This window comes from Apteryx rowi, unplaced genomic scaffold (assembly GCF_003343035.1).
Source record: "Apteryx rowi isolate R43461 unplaced genomic scaffold, aptRow1 scaffold_140, whole genome shotgun sequence".
Lineage (NCBI taxonomy): Eukaryota > Metazoa > Chordata > Aves > Apterygiformes > Apterygidae > Apteryx > Apteryx rowi.
This window is the reverse complement of record NW_020447642.1, coordinates 1,807,173-1,828,070: the sequence shown is the minus strand read 5'-3', so window position 1 is coordinate 1,828,070 and position 20,898 is coordinate 1,807,173. Positions and strand designations below refer to the sequence as shown.

The 20,898-nt window shown below is 40.7% G+C and overlaps 1 protein-coding gene across 1 annotated transcript in view; it reads right to left on the bottom strand.

Annotated features, from left to right (window-relative positions):
- Positions 1-20,898, bottom strand: part of GPR149 (G protein-coupled receptor 149) — a 30,012-nt gene continuing 9,114 nt past the window's right edge. The window contains exon 4 of the mRNA XM_026057800.1: positions 1-573. Within this exon, the coding sequence (XP_025913585.1) occupies positions 1-573 (573 nt within the window). The remainder of the gene's footprint in view (positions 574-20,898) is intronic.

Sequence of the window (20,898 nt, the reverse complement as noted above, 5' to 3'; positions counted from 1 at the left end):
TTAATTGTTCTTGCCATCTTCTTCACATTTTCTGTATGCTTTATTCAACATTTGTATTTCTTCCTGATAACCATCTCTTTCCATATGTTGCTTTTTACTATTTTGCCGATGAGCTTCGACAGTGTCTGGAATTGATATGTTAATATCGCTGTCAGGATTGTTTGATGGTATGAAGAGTGAGTAGGAGGCAGTTTCCCCTAAATCACATGAAACAAACCTGTTTTCTTTCCGTGAATAACGTAAGGACGGAGACCTTACCTGTGTGGAGGACTGGCTGATATTACTGATGATTGACACAGTATCCAGGGCCTCTTCATTGTCACAAATTTCAAGAACCTCTAAATGAATTTTAACACTTGTGTCAGCAAACGTATTAGGAGGCTCCTCTGGGTTTGGCTCGTGACCAACACTCTTAGATCGATATACTTCAATTTTCTTGGACGTGGGTGTTATTTTTTGCCCCTCAGTGCTTACCTCATATGTAGATAAAGAGAGGGTTTTTCCTGTGGGAGCCTGAAGAGATACAGTTCCTTGAAATGCACACAGAGGAATAGCTAAGGCACCACCTGAGCGCTGGAAAGAAAAAGAATGACCATTATCTAATGTTAATTTTTGAAGCCGGAATTCATTATAAACAAGCCAATTATGCTTAGTTTGTTAGCTGATTTTACTGTTGTAGACTTTTCTTTGGAATATTTTAGAAAACTGGTATTTAAATTAACATTATGACGTTCTAAAGGGTAGAAAGATGTGTTTTGCAATGAAAACTGTATGATAAAAAGCAAAGTCCCAAGCAACTGTGACTCAGCTATAGCTTATGGACACAGACACTTCATTATAATATGTCTGCAGTCTTAAAATTTCATTGCAGCCAGTCTACAATGAGATAGCTGCTATGAGCTGGCTCCTCTGAAAGTGTTTTCACTTCGCTTAATTTAGATCAGGATACTGGTCTCCCAAGGCTTCTCATATAGATAGCAAAAGGCGAGAAATCATACCAGAGCACAGGTGAAAACAGGACCCTAGTCTGACAGCATCTGTCTCCCTTGGGCAGTCTGTCTTAATTAATCTTAACTAAATTAGGTGCCTAAAGTTTGATGGCTTAGATACCCAGCTAAACTTTCCAAAACAATTTGTTAGCTATTATCTGTGAAACTCTTTTGTATCTTTATTTTGTGGTGAAAAATATGCTTGTTAAATGATATCAGTTGGAAATCCATAGCAAAGATTTACAATGCTACTATCCTGATGGCTACAGGAACCATCTAGAATCCTACTCCCACTCTGTATTTCACAGTGGTTCTAGAAGCCCATATGGGACTTTTTATGGAACAAAACAATTTATCAGTAGAGAAATGTTCACAAATTTGAAGGTAGGAAAAGAAAATTCAGTTAGAGCTGTGCTGTACTGAAGGTCATGCTCAAACTACGAATTTTTAGCAGCTGCAAAGAAATTGTTCCAAACGCTGTAAATAAATAAAGACATTACACAAAGAAATCACTGTGAGTGCCTGTGTGGAGAACGGAAGAAATAGTTTGCTACTACAAAGACAGTGGTGGCTAACTCTGTAGTAAGTCGTTACATGTTCCCTTCCGTAATGCTGCAGGATAGCTCCTGACTCCTTATCTCAAGCTATAAAGGCTCACATTTTTACCTGCGGAGGTCATCCATTCAATGACTTGTGTTGGACAAAACAAAAGCGATGGCAGAAGTAGATACCTAGAGCAAAGAAACACAGTACTCCAGTTCTGGAGACTTTCACTGCAGGGCTCTTCTATTGCTCCATCCTCATCAGCTTTGCTACAGTTGGGCTTTGGCTGCTCACTGAGAAGGGCAGGGATTAGCATTTCAGAACTGGTGCTCATTCACTAAAAACACTATTAAAATGAACGGCAGCTCTGCCCAAGGCAAACTCCTTGACAGGCAGTGGAAGTGCTGACTCTGGGACAGGCCAGTTCACAAGGAAGGACTAGACTAGTTTAGAGGTAAATGTACATCAGAGAAGACTACTGAAATTAAGAAAAGCTGCAGAATCCAGCTCTGCACCCACACAGACACTAGAGAGAAGTGTGCACTGAGGATAATGAAAAGTTGTCAAATAGCAAGGTGAATCATCCGGTAGAGACTTCTGTGTTGCTGTTGCTATGCTGCTTTCTCAGGACCACTGATGGTCTTTTAAGTCTGCCTCAAGTATCTCCAGATTACATTATGATGTGATGTGCCAGCTTACTCCTATTGTGCTGCAGTTCCCTCTTCAGCTTAGGTGCTGACTTACTTCACCGCTGGCTTCCCCACCTCCTGCTGCTGCTGTCTAGAAGGGCAACTCACCAGCCGAAATGTCATTCCGCCCCCCCCCCCCATCACTCTCCCCAGCTTAGTACAATCTAACTTTCTGGAAGATTAGGGAATAAGAAACAATATTATAGCAATCAATAAGTGAGGTGAAAAAAATGACAAAATGTGATATGGGTAGAGTAACCAGATGAAGAAAGACAGACGATTTATCAGGATGTGTGAATTTGAGGGATTTGAAGAGTTTGGATAGCACTCACATTTCTTCCTGCCCAATGCAAGGGAGGGCTAAAATGAGGGATGGAGACAACTGTCTAGGAGAGCAGGATATTCCTCTTCATTTTGAGAGTTGTGATTAATCTACCTGCAACCAACAGACAAAGCGCAGAAACCCCCAGCTTCCAAAAGAACCAGTCTTGCCCATGTGTGTTACCGGAGGACACCCTCCACTCATCTGCTGAAGCAGAACCTCCAATATCCTCCTCCTGGACTATTAATTTGTCTTGTGCAAACAGAGGAAGAACAGGAAGAGTGACAGAAAGAGGAGGTCTAATAACTGGCAGCGTGGAGGTGAGCTAGCATTACTTTAGGCATTGAAAGGATCCCATTTTGGCCAGTTCTGTTTAATATTTCCTTTCCAGTAAAACTGAGAAGGTGAGTAGAAACAGAAAGGTTTAGTATATTAATTTGAAATGTGAAATTGTTCTTAGGCAGCTGGGAAGTGCAATTATTTGCTCATTATCAAAGGAAGATCTTGTGATGAGACTTTTACAGAGTAAGGCAGAACTTTACAACCACACAGCTAATCAAATGAGTCAGTACCTCACCTTCACTAAAGAACATGAAAAGGAAACTAGGTCTTATTGTGTAGAAGAGTCTTGATAGACTGTGACTTAATGTGGTCCTTGGATAAAGGAATTTGCCTGAAAATTGCTAGGAGTTGGCTTCTCTTGTTGGAAAGAAATGTAAGTCATATTAGTCTCCTCAAAAGGTTTGTCAGAGAAAAGTGGTCCTCAGGTCCTTCCAGTAGAGACTTGCAGAGGCAGCAACTGTGCTGTGTCACCAAACCAGCAGAGGTCTTAGATACCTCAATGTTAGATTACAGCAGCTTACTGCTAGTTCCTGATTCCCACGGTAGAGGTCAGAGCCATGTCAGGTACAACAGTTCCCTTAAGTGAAGCTCTCTTAAGGGTAAATACCAGCAGCCTCAGTTTCAGAGCAATGAGTAGGGCTCACTTTTGTTTTTTTATTGCACAGCTAGGTGCTGGCACCTAAATCTTCTGTAGAAATCAGTAATTAGGAGCACTCCTCCAGAAAAGGAGACATGTGGGAGTAATCATTTTCTCATCTTGAGGAAGCTCTAGTCCACTTTTCCCCCATCCCAGGTGCTTCCTAAGGCTGCTAGGCTGTGCTGGAAAAAGGTCTGTTTATTGCTCCTGAAGGCTTGGAGTGCTCACATCCAAAGAAAGTCTGAGTTCAATTTCCTGTTTCAAAATACTGTATTTCACACTAAATATTGGCTAAAATGTAGATCCAGTATTGCAGTAAGCCAGACACCCAGGCTCCTGCCTTCCCACATGACTGTCCTGTTGGCTACAACATCATGTTCCCTCTTGCGTATTCCCTCTACACCACAGAATTCAGTTTCAGAGAGGCACAGCTTTTATTATCTAAACCTGTAGATTTAAAAGCATGTTTCTCACTTCCCACACACTGCCAGAACCACACAGCTACTAAACAGAAAGTGGCTACCAGCCCTCCCATGTTAGGTGTACATTAAAAGAAATATCCCCATCTGCATTTTGTAGGTACTCTCACTCCTGTTCAGCATGCACTATACACAGTCTAGACATTTCTACTAATTGTCATCCCTGCCTGGATTTAGGGAACTCAGAGGAAAACCAGCATCTAGAGCTCAGCTGGGCTTAGGTGTGTGATGGCCGTGGTGTTTCTCACAGGAGACAGTTCTGGTAACTGCAAGGGAATTCTTGCAGAAACTCTGCTTTGTTTTGGAGAGGGATTCATTGTAATATGGACACCTGAATTCTGCGTAAGTCCTGCTTAAAGTGATTAACTTCTTCACTGGCCAATTCTCCTTATAAATGCACTAATGGGTAGGTCACACTGATATTAAATGAAATTCTTACGAAAAGCAGAACAGTTATTGCAACCACAGCACCCTTCAGTCTGGTAAGATGATCAGACCTTATAGGTGAAGGGGAAGGATAGGGACCTAGGCAGAAGCAGCCTCTCGCTCTCACTAGCCTTCTGTTAGCCCACCCAACCTGATATCACCGGAAAGACCAAAACTGTTCATAGGGAAACTGCAGAACAAAACAGTGCTGGGATGCCCTTTTCACTCCGATTGGCTGAGTACAGATCCCTTACTTAAGCCCAGATTCTTCCCAAGATCTGTTTCCTCCTCTTTACTGAGCACATTATGCCACAGCTCTGCTCCACTCAAGCAAACCATGGAGGAGGAAGGGAAACACCATCAGCTCAAGGATTCCCATTCAGCTTGCTTCCCACTGCTGGCCTCTCCACCACAGGATGGAGCAGCAGACTTAGCTCGGGTAAGACACAGTGGGCAAAGCCTAGTGGTTCTAAGCAGGGCCGGTGGAGGCACAAGGCGAGTATCGTGGATATTGCAATAGATTGAGCCTGGATACCTAATAACTTTAGTAACACACATTTAGACTAGTGTTTATATTGGACACTATGATATCACTGGATACAAGTCCTATAGTTCTGTTTTTAGCCTCCTGTACAGCTTCTTCAGTCAACATTGTAAGTCTTTTGCAGGGTCAGGTAGAGCATCTGCATTTCTGGTAGTTAATCATGCTCAGAGTCTGAAGAACAGTCTGAAACACCAGTACGATTTTACAGAAAGAAATTGAAATAATATGAAAAAATAAGTTAAATAAAAACATTACTTCAGTGCAAAGTTAGATTCTACTTAATAAAACAGATTTCAGATTGTATGTCAATAGGATGAAGGGTATCTCTGAGGTACCTGGAGTGAGAATGAATAACTCTCACTCACTGGAGTGAGTACTCCAGTCCTGGAGTAGCCACAGTAAGAAATTTTGCAGTGACAACAGATTTAATGGCTCTTTCTGTAAAGTCTGTTTTCTGTTGAGAAATCAACATTCATCTTTAGAAATAAAATGGACAAACCAAGTCTTCCTTGTCACTTCCTAGTCACTAACTAGGAAGTCAACGAACCATACAATTTTTTGGCAGAAAAATTCCAGTAGAAATATTGTTCATTTACAGACACCTTCATCTGTTTCTACAAGTAAGAGAATCCATTTTTGTCTTTGCAATCCATGCATCATAATGCCAAGTATTCATGACTGCGAACAGGAACTACCTAGTAACTACTGCCCTCTTAGGTAGCAGCTTTCAAATCACAGCTTAAACCCATTCGGTGTAATAACTAACTGAGTAGCAAGGAAAGTAGACTATTGCCTCCAAGTTTTGACAGAGTAAATGTGTACGTAACAAATCTGTTCACCATCAATGCAAAATATTAGGAAGTTAAAAAAAAATCAGACTAACTACTAAAGAAAAATGAGCAGCATTTACATAATGCTATAAAACCTACTAAATTATAGACTAAACTGAGTTTATTAAAAATTAAATCAAAATCTGGAATTACATGATGGGGGAAGAGAGAAATAAAGCCAGAGCAGAGATTTGAGCCACCGAGCTAAAAATTCACCGCTAAGTGTTGAGGTGAACTAGCACTAACAGGGCTGGCCCGAAGCGTCAAAACCCCAGGCAGACTTCCATGGTCCCCACGGGAGCGGAGCCACTGCAGCCACAGACAATGTCGATGCCTCTTTGGGCCACAGTACCAGAAAGGACTAGGCGCCTGTGCCCCTAAGGGGCCAGCAGTCATCTCCTCAGTTCTCAGCTGTGTGAATAAGATCTGGCCCCTCAGCTTGATCGCAATGCCAAGCACACTGAACAACAGGAACTAGGTGGAATCCATCTCATGGATTCAGAGTTGTTACCCGCATCTTGCTTGTTTTGCAACCTTCGGTCAAGAGTCAAATGGCCCAGGAGAAAAATGCTATGAATAAAAACACTGTTACTCCAAATGACGGAAGAATGGATTTCTGGTTTTATGTACAGCCAGGCAAATTTGATCACCAGTGGAATTACTCTCAGTAATTCTCAGGAATTAGTGTGAATGCGAATAGACTGTGACCTTTATCTTGATCTTGATAACCTCATTAAATATTCATTTTTGCTTTTTAAATGGCCATTAACACCCCATTACCTTATGATACATTCATGGGAATAAACAAGAATCTACCTAGCAAACCAGACTATACTGGTATATCCTGCGAAGAAGGATTTTATCTTCCATTCCCATCATTACTTACAGGTCAGCTCTCTAAGTCTTGTAATGTAATTTCATTCTAAAACAGGAACAGGAAGCAATCTGAGTAATGCTAAACAGTGGCCTTCAATTTATCCATTCAGGTTCTTGTGTCTCATCCCTGCATTATTTTAGCATCCACAACTGTAGCAGGGTTGTGATTCATTTTTTTACTTCAGCCCAAAATGTTTTTTGAAAGGGTACTGCTTCATTGGCCTCTCCACATGCTTTCCCCCCTCCTCTTTGTATTCTCTTATTTAAAAGAAAACCTGTAGTTTCTGAAAGAAATACACATATTAACTCCTCCCACACTACCTATGCTACATTTTCTCTTTTAAAAGCATTATTACGAAGATGTTTTTAAGAAGGTACAGAAAGCTCACAGCTACTGGCTCCTGGAATCGTCTTCAGAAAGACAATGTTTTGATGCCATCTTATCACCTGAATGCATGTGGGAATTATGCACAAGCAAAAAGGTGAAGAGCTTTGTGAAACAAATAAACCTTATCTTTTAAATCAAAGTGCCATTTTGCAGCTTTTGTATCTCAGCAGTTTAGCAGCATATCAGATACACACATATAGTCATCATTATTTCTGAAATAAAATTTAGAAAGCTTTCCACAACCTTAGTTTTGTGTTTATCAGAATTAGTTACACTGTGATTTTTTGGATTATCACAGAGATATGGCACTGTTAAGTACATGCTTTCTAACTCTGATGTCTCCCACACTTGTTTGAGGTTCTCAGTAACTACACAGGGCAAGGAAGTCTTGCTATGAGTGATTCTGATCCTATGAAGTAAAGACTTGTCTTTCTGAGACATCAATCATGCTCAACACCTACGAGAGGTGAAGGAGGGATCAGGCACATATCTGTTCAAACACAGTAAATTTAAAATCAAGCCTGTTCTTTTTTCTTTGCGTGCACACATGAATATGTTATTTAAAAGTATTATTATGTTTCATTGTACACACACATATATGTATATAAAAATATTTATCTTATTACAATTCATTGTTAAATTTCTGGTAGGACTGACTGGGGAGGGGAAGGATTGGGACGGACTTATTTCTGTGCCACAGGAAATCCAATTATTTTGATAGTTGAGGGAAAAAAAAAAAGCTCGAATGTTCCAATTAAAAAAAAAAAACATGGCAAAATATTTTGTAAGCCAAAATAACCACCTTTATGTTCAGGTCAACTTTAAATTGAATCCAGAAGAATATTTGAAGGGTTTTATAAAAGCTGTAGAACAACATTAAATCTGAGCTATTCTCCTTAAGAACAACCTTAGCAACATGTATTGCACATCCCTCTGGAGGTCTGTTTTTTGCAGCTTTGCATCAGAGAAACAGCAAGTTAATAATTTTCAAAGTTGCTTAATATATATCCATGTGGATTTCAGCACTCGGGAATGCTGCAGGATCTCTAATGCAGTGATGCCAGCCATGAGTTCCCTGCCAACAGGAGCTGGTCCTGCCCTTGCCTAGTTTTACTTTTCGTGAAGAGTGTTCATTCATTTCCATCATGTCGTATCACGGGGCAGTTCCTCCATACAGTTCCTGTCTGAGATAGCTGTAGGCTATTCTGTCTGCTAGAATCTAGGGCACAGTTTTCACTGGAGAACTACATGTACCAGCACATTAAGTTTTTAACAAGCAAAGACAAAAAAATTACAATGAAGTAATCACAAATGTACTCATTCCTTTAGGAGTGCTGTTGTATTTGAACAGAGAAATCTTTGCATAATTGATACTGCAAATCCTTTCATTATTCACTCATCTCCCAGATTACACGGAAGACAGAAAATAGTTGTTATTGCTATGAGGCGAATGTTCATCATAATCCTTGTGGTTTAAGACCAGCCTCTTTAGTCCAATTTTGGCTATCTGAGCAGAATTTGAGCCTGATTCACCAGCGGAGGATATTATCATGTAGGGAAGGCCTCAGCCTGCGCAGAGAGCACAACCAAGTCCAAGGGCACCTAGCCAATGTGCCCTGGCAGAGCAGTGTGAAAGGGTCCATCAAGAGCCATCTGACTTATGGTCTTTAAGTAATCCTAGCGAAGGCATTTTGTAACTTAAAAACTCTGCAGTCTTGCCTTAATACAAAATAAGGGTTTTACCTCCATGGCTTTTTTGAAGAGGAAGGAAAGGAAAGGAGAAGATAACTTTATAGGATCTGTCACTGTATTTCTCCTTGCAAACTGGTAGAAACCAAAACAAAACACCCTTTTCTATCTTGTTCGCAAGAAATGGTTATACTTGTGTTAAAGATTAATAAAGGGGTATTAAGTAGCTAGTAAACTTGAAGGAAATTGTAATTTCATCACTTGCCAAAACAGGGCCTTATTCTGCATGCTGTTAAGTGCCTCCCAAGGACGTATGGCATTCTCTCTGCTTCCCCTTAGTGTTTGGAGTTGATCAGGCAATTTCCAGGGCTGGGCACTTCTGGAGAAATTAGGAATGTAAAACTGTAATCAACTTTGAGTACTGTTTTTGATAGTATTTATATTTGATTACACAGCAGGGAAAGGAAAGCATGAACAGCTCCATTCTCCAAACATCGATATCAATGAATACTTCATCTCTAAGAACAAAGCTGACTCTGCTCCAAAAGCAGATCCTTAGCTAGGTAATACTGGTTAGCAGTTGAAATCCAAAGAAAAAAGATGTTTGTTCAACAAGTCACATGACCTGAATGGTGGCTCAAGTAATTCACAGCTGTTTGATTTTAAAGACAATAAGTTGCTGCTGCAATACTGTGAAGGCCAATGGAGAAAGAAAGGGAATGCTAAGTTGACTGGGAGGAGAAAGGAAAAGCCTAAGAGCCTGGACTTCCTACACGGTCAAGGGAGAGAAGTAAATTTGTTTGGAGGACACTCCAGTGCGCATACATTAGGAGCTTCCCTCCACTGCCTTTGTGAGAAGGCTGTGTCCTTAAAACAGACATCTAAAGTTTGATTTAGTCACCCAGACCTGGTTGATTAGTGAAATCTGAGATGCCATAGAGGATCTGAGATATCCTCAAAAGACTTTCAGATAAATACCAGGACTAATGGGAGACCTACCCCCTCCTGAAGCAGCAGCTGAAGGCCAGGTGGGACAACCTGAGACATCTCAAATGGTTCCACATATCTATGTCTGGGCAACGGCCAGAAGCCTAAGTTAGTCTGTAGACCCTCCCTCATGATTCCTAGTTTTGAAATGTCACGAAGTACAGACCCTAAAAGGACAAGATAGGTGTTACAAATCTGAAAGATAGCATAAGTGTTATAGGGAAGCGGACATCATACTAGAGTTTGTATCTTGTCTCTGGAAAAGGTGGGAGTGCTTTGATGCGAGGTCCCAGAATGGAAAATGATTCTCCTGAGACTGCCAGACAGCACAGTGGTAGAGCCAAGAGTAGCATGGCAAGTTTTGCTGTGTCTCAGTTCAATGCCACTTCCACTGGGCCATGCTGCTTTCCTAAACAGAAATATCATTAATCTGAACAAAGCCCTAATGAATTTTCATTCCTAATTACTTTGGTAGAATCCAGGCTCTGGCTCAAAAGTTCTATTTTTAGAATGTCTCCAGCAAGGATCCCACCATTTCTTTTTGCAGACAATGTGTTTTCTGTGTTTTCTGACTGAGGCTTAGTCTTCCACTTCCCTAAAAATAAAAATTAGCTGAAGTAAAATTAATTGCTGCAATGATTTGCCTTTTGAGAGGCTGACTGCAGTAAATACAGAGTAAATACAGACTGCAGTAAATATAGAGTAGGATATAACAGGAATAGACAAGTTCACCTCAAATGACTTGTAAACTAATACTTGTCATTGGGCTGCCCAGTGTGGACAGATCTTTATTTGGAGCAAATTAATAACAGAAGGAACAACAGAGGCATCCAAGATAAAAATACTAGCATCTACATACCAGAACTTTTGTACTCAGTTGTCTGTGGTCGAAGTAAATGAATACAACAGAAAGACCTTTAATATTCTGCAAATAATGCATATGGTAGCTTTTAGTGAGCCCCTGTATGGGGGCAGCACAGACAGAAGCTGAGAAGGTGCTTTGCTTTAAGATCTGCTGGAGGCCATCTCGTACCTGTTAAAGATGGGAAGAAGCTTTGGCTTACTACAGTGTGCACCAGCTGCTCGTGGTCATCTTAGGTACGAGGAGAGTTTAAGGATACTTTTGACATATGCCCATAACCATAAGCATATTTGGAACTGATTCTTCTTAACTTTTCACCCACAGATCTCATTCTCATACCTATGTTTTGATGACAATAAGAGACTGTGTTCTTCCAGCTTTACATTTAGATCTATTTTGTCTATGTGAAGATTTAAATTAAGATAAGGCAGGATGCTGAGAAAAAGAAAAAACATTTTCTTTCCTTCACTTCAGCTAAAGTAGATAAAAAGACTTCATGATTCAGATGAGTGCATGGCTTTCCTTATTAGTGGACTTCATAAGAGTCATTTGCCATGAGCTCCAGTTTCTCTGTCCTACAGAACTCAAGATGCTTTACCACTACTTACGCTAAAATTATTATAAATGATCTATATTTTTATGTAAATATTTCTGTGTTTCAAATCTATTATATTTAGTCTTCTTCACAAATAGAACAGCTGATTTTACAAGAAATATTTCCCTTTAATATGGAAACAGACTTGCCTAGCAGGATTTGCTGATAAGTCTGGCCTTCACCAAACTTTTCCTTTCCCTCCGGACACCTGTCTCACATCCTACAATAATCTTTGAAAAATAACTGGGAAAACAGGTGTGTCTGTTACAGTTTGTATGTCTCTTATTTTTAGATAGATTTATAGAACAAATACTGACTTAATGATCCTTTTGTACTTCTGTGCATTTAATTTCACAACAGAGTGTGAGAGGGTTATCATAATTCACAATAAATCATTTGCACTTTCAGGTAAAAAAGAGTGTGCAGAACTAAAATTTCAATGTTAGTTTTAATCACTTGCATGAAGGAACATTTGGGATGTGTGCAAAATCTACATTAGAGGAATATTTAAACTGTGCAGTCATGCACCTTAAAGTCAATAAACACCAACACCGTGGCTACCTGGGCAAATGAATTTCAGCTCTTGTATTTTTATCTTGTGTATTTTCCTCAAGCAGCACAGTGAAAGTGGGCAACAACTGATCATCTAACTGATGGCTAAGGTCATGGTCTGTGTGTACAGCTATGTCCACACAGCAGAGGGGCAAGTGGAGAAGCTAGCTGAGGTTTCAAAAGCATGACAGTGATGCTAATGCTGCACTGAGGCAACCACCTTGCTCCTAGCTTTAGAGATAGCTCCATCCCCACATCTTCATTACACGCTATTGATCAGTCCTGATTAATAAGGGTTTTGTCAACAGAAGCACAACTGAAGTAGCGGCAGTGCCTAAAGAACTGTCATTTCCTGCTTCAGAAGGGTGTTACTCTGCAACCTACATATCACTCTTCAAAGAACATGGCTTTTGCAGGCAGCAGCTTGGCTTTTGCATAGTTATACACACCTGCCAAAACCTTCCAGTCACGAACCTTTGAAAATGACTTTTTTTGGTTTTGACTGACAGGGCTAATTACCTTATTAACTGGCTGTAGAAAGCTGGTATTGCAGAACAGAGAAGAGGTCTATTGGGCAATCTGTGGTGGGTACAGAAATCTGAGTCTGGGGAGTCTGGCCCAGCTCTCTCCATCACCTTGCTACTAGGAAGTGGTCACTCTTTGAACGGGAGATGACCCACAGACATTCACTCCCATTTTTGTAACAGCTGCAAAATTAGGCCTTGCCATTTTCACCAGACTTGGTGAACTTTATTTTATGTGTGTACTGCCATCAGATGAACCCACTCTTGGAAAAAAGGTTAAAACCTTTTTCATTTGCAAGCCTAATACTAGCAGGTTTTCAGTCGAGCAGGAGGAATTGTAAAGTTAAACTGAAACAGTGCTTTTGTTTACGAGGAAAATTGATTGACTAATTTGTTTGAAAAATGACACAAGCCTGTAAAAAACATTCTCCATTTCTGCCTTGAATGTAATGGCTGTATTGGAAGGTCTCTAAATTGCACTGCTTTAGCAACCCCTATTCCATTAAGTGGCATTAGGCACAACGTACACGGATGCCTTGCTCAGGGTGATATCGATCTTGTTTGTAGCATTGCCTGTTCTCTCATAAGAGGAACACCAGTATCAGTCGGTGGCAGCTTTTTGCCGGATTGATTCCTGTAAGAGTCTGCGACATACAGTGTGGTACAGCTCTACAAGGCTCAAGCATTCATCCTTATTATTTCCCCACAGCCTGGTATTTTATTTCTTTTCTCTACTTGTGTGTGTGCATGCATGCTTGTATCTAGCATTCATAAAAACCTATTTAAGCAACAGATTTGGAAGCTCTTATTTATTTATCTGAACAAGACAGAAACAACAGGAGCCATAAAAAGCTAGTTTCCTCACATTAGTGTGCCAACATGAGGGAAATGCTATAGGATCTTGCCTACATTCAGCCTTACCCTCCTGGGCAAATGTTTCTCTTCGCAGTGTTTCTGCTGTTGGCGCAATTCGACAGAGTGCCAATCGCAGCTTTACCACAAGCAGACTGTCAGCAGGCTCTTAAGGCTTGCATCACTTTGTCCTACTTTGAGCAAAGTTAGGAGATGGTGGTTAAATGCTACACTGACTTTCCAACCAACCGAACAGCACTTGCAAGAAGAAACTGGACTAAAACATCACAGTAAAGCCTAGATATACAGATATAGTAGTATAAGCCGGGGGAAAGCAATTATAATCCTGAAGTACATTCATAGCTTTGGCTTCTGTGCTGCACCTGGCATTTACTGGAGTGTTTACAGCTAACCTGGGGTGAGAAGGGTCCTGTATCACTGCTAAAAAAACTTCAAACCGCAAGCATACAGAGATACACTGCTGCTCCTCCTATGTGAAATCATTTAAACAGCCTCCCCCTCTTTCTCTTTGCAAGGCACATAAAAAGGTTCTGAATAGAGAGTCCCTTGAAAAGGTTTGCTTGAGGCAGCCAGGAGATGATGTAGCAAGTCAAAGGAAAACATCAGTAAGCCTGTAATACATTGCAAGCCTGGCAGATTTCTTTTGCCTGAAGGCACCTAACTAGAGGCAAAAAAATTCATGATATATTTACACCCAATCTTTCTAGAAAAGGAAAAAACACCTCTATTGTGTAAGTTGTTAAAGATATCTTTCATCAATGCTGCTGAGAAAGAGTTAGCAAATGACAAGTACATTTTTTCTTTCCCTCTCAATTACAGCTAGCCTATATAGGTACTAAATAAAAAAGGCTGCTTCATTCTCCTTTCATGCCACTTTTTTTCCAGAAAAATCAATTTGATGGAAGTACTCTTTACTCTCAGAACTGACAGTGAGGGGACAATCAGCTACAGTTATTTTCCAAGGTAGCACCTTCTTCCAAATAGCACATAGCTTCAGCAGAAAGCTAAAGGCCTCATATATGTATTCTGGCAGCCTATTCTCCAAAAAGCTAAATCAAAGTGTTTAATATTTTTCTTACTGCTTTGTTAAGGTCTGAAAATAACAGGAAAAACAATACTGCTGTCAAAATACAAATTAAAATGGGCATCCTTCTGCAAGTATCACGTGTTGCTGAAAGAGTGAAAAAAAGAAAGTAATGCAGGGAGAGATTATTTACCCGTTGCGTTCCCTTTAATCATTTCAGGCAAGCGAGCGCTGCAGGCCAGCTGTCACGTGCTGTCACTACTCTCAGCAAAGAACACTAAAACACATTCAGTCCTGTTTTAAGTCACTTTCCTCTGGAAGTACTTGAGGGGCTGTTGGCATCAAACATAATAAATACCAGCAGTTCTTTTAAGGAAAGTTTTGGGCAGACTGTGAAAAAGCCCTGATAAATATAATGGGGTATTTACCTGACTAAAAGCTGCCACAGCTGCATCTCGGTACTTTGAATCGGACTCACTGTTTACTAACCTCGCTATTTACAAACTTCTGTAAAATGTGTTTTGATTTTTTTTCCATTTTGATAAAGTTTGAGTTGCTAAAGATAACCTATCCACAAATTTTTTCTGACCTTCAAACTTCCAAATGCTTCCCAAGTTTACAATCTGAGGTAACAGGTTAGTTTACTGGAGAGTATTGGGCTCTTTAACCCTATTTCAGTTTCACACCTCTACCTGCTGATACGCATTCGGAACGAGGTCAGGCAGCCTGTAACTCTCATTCTTGAAAGGTATAAGACACACAATGTGTCGAGAGGCTGGAATTGAGGACCATCCCTGCAGTAACTGAAGGACTGTGTGCTTAACTATAGAATTGGTATGCCTTTATCTCACTGTGTGAGTCAGATAACTGTTTAAGCCAGCAGGGAAAAAGCCACTGTCATCAAGAGTCAGTTGCATGGGTTACTGGAAGGGTTTACATTTTGATCCACAAAATCTTCAATACTGGCCAATTTCCATTCAGCTGAAATTAATTATCTTTTGTCACGGTGGTTCACAAACTTTTACCCAAACACACAGATTTTTCACATTTGAATTCTAGAAACACAGTGTACTGAATGATTCGGACATATTAGGAACAGTAGGTATGATTCCCAGCTGTCTCTGACATAACACTGAGAGGAGACCAGCAGTTCTAGCTCCCTGCTCAGTTAATTTTCACTGGAGATGGGAAGTCTCTCACTGGATCTTATCTAGCAGCTCAACCGTCTTCCAACAAGATGGAAACCATACCACAAAATTCACACATTTCAGCAAGTCTTTCATCTCATAGGTTTCTCAGGGCATTAGGAAGTGGCATGCACATTGGGGCAATCTGCCCAGTAGCTACCGCATAAGTTGGGAAATAGAAAAAACACAAAATGTAAGGACTGACACTTCTTTGCAACTGAGAGATACCCCATACAACCCTCAGCTCCAAGCGCCTCCTGCACAGCAGCCGAGCTGAGAGGAAATGTGCAAGATGGCTTTGCAGGACAGAAATATAGAGGGGTACATTCTCGTGCGTGGTGTGTGGTTCAGCCTCTTGACTTCCATTAGTGTTAATGGGAAAAACACAGCTATGTCCCTACCCTGAGGATGCAGCCCAAGAGGATATTTTTGCCTTGTAAACACTGTGATTTAGTACACAACACCACATCCGGTATTCCCACCTCAGTCCCCATTTTATCAGCACAGCCATTGCCACGTGCTAGCTTTGCAGCACAGCAAGCTTAATGAAAGCTTATTTTTGTGCTCATTTTTCCCAAGTTGAAACAGAGGCAAAAGTGTAACTCTTAGGTCAAAGGGCTTAGTAAATCTACTGGAAAGTGCGAAAGAAAGATCAGGGAAAAAATGGACATGGCAATGTAGGAAGGAGCTTGAGGAGAGGGGCAGGAATAGGAAAGAGGTGACATTTTTCACCTGTTCATATACTGACATGCAGAGAAGCATGTCAATTCAAAGTCACATAAAAGGTAAACCAGTATTACAGAAATATATGTCCTCTTTAATGTGCTTTACACTTATTATGTCATGTCACATTTCCCACTTGCTTCTCTGTCACACAGAGCCACATGCTCATGTCTTCTGTCAGCTGCCATTAGGTTTTGCTCTGCTGAAGTGAATGGTGCTGCCACTTACTCCGAGTGCAGTACTTCTACAGCGGAGCAATGTATCAGGCTCTGGCTATGGAAATAAAAGAAAACTAGAAGAAAGGCCAAACACAAGCCAAGGAAATTGCTGCATTTCTTTAGAATTGTGATAGAGTGGGGAAAAAGCATTTATAAAAGTAGTTCAAGGATGTATTTACTGCAACAGGTTAAGAGATTGGCTGCTTCCTCCCTTGCCTTGCCAGCACTTCTTCTTAGTATATGCGCTCTCACATTGCACAGAAGGGCTCTGCCAGGACCCAGCTCCCCTTCCTCCCAACCACATCACAGCTCCAGCTCTTCTTCAGAATGAGCACTGAAGCTCTGCCAGGCAGTTCACACAGAAGCCTGCCTTCAGGCTCAGTCTTGCAGTACATCTCATTATACATCTTCTTCCTGCTCCACCCAGTGGACTGCCAGCTGATACGACAGAAAAAAGGAACAACAAAAATTACATCACTACTAGTTTTTTGTGGCCTCAGTGCTGGGCCCCTTACAGAAGGCAAAGTGAAAACTGTTTCTGGGAGCACACTCTAAACAGGCAACCGGCAGGCAAAGGACCCGCTGGTCCCCAGAGCCCTGTCAAGCTTCAGGCTGGTTGCAGGCTATTACAGCCGTTCTGCGACTGGAGAGTGCAGCTAGCAGCAGCTCCGAGCACAGGTTTTCCCCCAAACTTTGTGTAAACAAACTTGGACAGAAAAAAATAAAAAAAACAGATGACTGCTTGCAAACATTATTTGTAAAGATTCATTCCTCTGAGAAGAGGTATTCTCTCAAGACTTCCAAAACTCCTTACAGATTTAGATGCAAAGCTCTAGTAATGTCAATGGATGCTAAACACCTCTATCCTACTAACAGATGTGAAAATTTTCAATGTTCTTGATTAGATGTAATGTGAGTAAAATTCCAGTAAGTCAAGCAAACCACAAAGTTCATCATCCAGCTGCTCCCCCGCAAAAAATGGCAATGGCCTTGACTTAAAAAAAGGGAACATATTATGTCTTTTAATAAAAGCAAGGATGAATTTACAAAATTATTCTCTAAAACTAAGAAATGGAAGAAAGTGCTTTTTCTCACTTTTCTGTCAGACACTTTCATTTCTTGCTGTTTTTTTCTTTCCACACAGAAAACGGCGTAGTAGCAGTATCTAAGTAGCAGATAAAGAGCTGACGTTTGAAAAACCTATTAGAATAGATATAACACTAATTACCTGTTTTCACTGGGACTCTTTCAGAGGAACATCACCTCATATTGCCAAAAGGCTAATATTTTGCACGTGCAAGATAAGAGTTTCTGGAATGCAACTCAGACATGGTAGTGTTTTCTGGGCTGTGCATTTCTTTACAGCTTTTTCAAAGAACAGTAATTTCACCTGCCTTTCTGTACCTTACACAAACCAACACGGAGGATGCATGCTGCAAAAATGGTCCCAACAAAAAAGGAATCAGTAGAGTGACAGCAGCACAAAGCTGTAAAGGTAGAGAAGTTGGCCATGGAACTCAAACCATTACATAAAGACCTAATGTAACTTCAATTAATTTCTTTCAAAGAGCAGAACTAGATTCTGACCAGAATACTGCATCTAAGACCTGCAAGAAGTACAAATATGCAAGGATCAATTCTCAGAGAGAGCTGCAGTGTCTATGAGCAGGCAAGGCACCAAGTAATTTCCATGAGAGTAAGGCAATTCTTTTTGATGGCAGCCTATAAAAACCGCAGAGAACTTTAACATACTGTCAGTAAAGGCAGAGGTCATAACAGATGTATTGTGAAATAATCAGCCTTTTTGTTGTTAAATAAAAGGGAAAAGACAGTCTGCAGGTATGGATCGTTTCTGGAAATGAAAACAGATGGCTTCACACACTGCTCTTTTGCAGTAACATTTTTTTCATGGTCTGTTAAAAGCTTGCACAGCAGCAGTTGTATAGTCACTAGAACTGGCTGACAGCACAAGACTGGCTGAGGAACTGGAATGATAAAATTAGTGACTGGTACATAAATAAAGATTAAATAATGATAAATAGCAAATTAGGGCATCTTCAAAAAAGGAAGCTAAAAAAAGAAGCACTATTTAAGTGGCTCTGGAAAGTTGCCATCGGCACAGTGGACATGCAGCTATTTCACTCTAAACCACGTTCATGCATGTGCCTGCATGTTCTTCTTTTGCCCTTCTCGCTTTTCTTCATTTTTACCCCAGCCCTGAATAAGTAGAGGTAAAAAACTAGCAAGACTAACAAGATCTCTGCACTAGTTCTCTGGTAACACAACTTGTAAGGCAAAGGTTGAATGGTGTCAGCTCTACGACCCTGCCAGGAAGCAGTGTGCAGATCAAACTCAGAGTGCACAGCATCTCTTGAGTAAGATGATCACTTTAATGTTACCAGATTAATGTATTTCTATCTCCAGATCATTATGGCTACCTATAAAAATAGTATAACTGACTGACTAGCTTAATATAAATAAACTAACACAGACACAAATTTAAACAATGTCGATTCTATAAATCAGTGCTTAATATGACATTGTAAACTCTCCTTCTACATTGAAGCCATTTTTACAGGATTCCTAATCATGAATGAAGCCTGACTTTGATCATCCTTAAACTAGGTTTATACACTGTTGGAACAGTTTCAGGTCATCTCAGCAGAGATTCAAGTCAAATTAAGCATGAGATAAGAATTTCAAAACAATCTACTCAAGGACACGTTGAGACAACTGGGGATGAGCCTCATCCATTCCACTGTCGCCCACTGATGCATCTATATAGTTGCAAGACTGGAGCTGGTTTACAGCCTGCTGTATAGGAAAGCAGGAGTAAGTGCACAGATGTGGCCACAAAATCCTCAGAGCAAAGTCTTTCTGAAAATGAGACTGAAGTGGATTGTAAAAATCTCGCTGTTATGAACTCTAGAATTTGAGATGGCCTTAAAATAATTTGTGGCAGGAAGTATACATCTAATTACATTTCCTTAAATAGGCAGTGCTAAACAACAGGGTCTACAGAGAGCAGACTTTGGAACAATTTGCCTTTAAATCATCCTACTGTTTTTTCAAATAAATGAACATACAGCAATATGGCTGTGTATTTCAGATGGATTCTTCAAACAAAAAATGAGTATGCATGTGCTCTCTTTTGTGGGAGAAATCCTCCTTGCCTTGCCTTTCTCCCCATGTTTATCCCTGTATTAACACGGTAATAAGATCATTCCGCACAGATCTCTGTGTTCTTGCCATGGGGCACTTGTGTTAACAGCTTCCTCAAGCCAGGCTCTGCCCAGGTAACGGGTGGAATTTGAAGTGCTGAAGGTAGTAGGTGATCTTGAACTGGATAAAATGTGTCAGTCACCCTTGGTCCCCCTGAGCAGGGTGTGCTCTAGGTTGTTTGTGGAATACAGCATCTTTGGAGTAAATCGTTCTCCAGTATGTTGCTTCTTTTCCTTATGAGGTTTCTCAGAAAAACTTAGGGCAATTATTCTTTCACAAAACTATGCTCCTTCAAGACTGCTTTTATTTGGACACTACAACTCCCTTTTCATTCTCTTCTCCTGCAAAACGTCTATGAGAAGGATTAATAAAAAGGCATGACTGAACAGGCTTTTAGAAAGTTGATGAGGCTGATGACACCCAGCTCCATTTTTGCTGATCTGGACAATATAGTTAGATGCCATAGCCAGCACCTGGCAAAGACTGAGGTAGTTACTTGGTGCTTCATCTGTTGATAAAATCAATGATGATGCACTGATGGAAGCAACAGCATAATACTGTAAAGGTTTTATTTGTCCTGCTGATAAGAAATATTTGTCATCAGTGAAAATCTGGGTGCCTGGCTAGCTGTTGTTCAGAGATCAGGATTAGATTATTTCAACTTTTTGGCCCTGACCAAAATGTTCTGTGTTTTACTGTGCTTGACAAAGCAGTTTTGGTTCCAAATGGGACACCTGCCTGCTCCAGCAATACATATTATATTACTCATTCAGTAGCAGCAACTCTTACATTGATTTCTTATAATACCTAGCCAGAAGTTTGCTGTTGTTCTCCCAAAGTCTAATCTCAAACACCACGGTATTCTCTAGCTTTGATTACTGCAATGCTCTCCATGATTACTCTAGAATGGCAAATTGTTAGGTTATGTGAGTAAAGGCTCATCTCCCCAAGCATAAAGTAGCACAGAAGAATGACAACAGGAGGAGGCACCTCAATAAACCAGTCAGAGAAACAGCTCCCAGCCCAGCTGCTCCCGGGGCTATCAGAGGAGAGCGATCAGCCCGTTCTCCAGGTCTGAAACCCGTCAAGGCGAGTCAGACAGAGCGGCTCTCCAGATCACCTTACAGACTAAGGGGGGTTACGGCCTGCAGGGGTACAGCAGTCATTATGGGATGCAGGGGAAGTGCATTTTGGGATTGTACAAGACTTATTATGGGATGTGTAGGGGAAAGACTGAAGGTGGGGAAAGGGAGGGATCAAGGTAGTTTGGGGAGGAACAAGCATGGTAAAAAACACTCTGTAAGGTGTATCTTCTCCCCTGCTACTATAGTACCTTCTGCTAAATTTCCTGGTACTTACTGTGCTCTAATTTTAAAA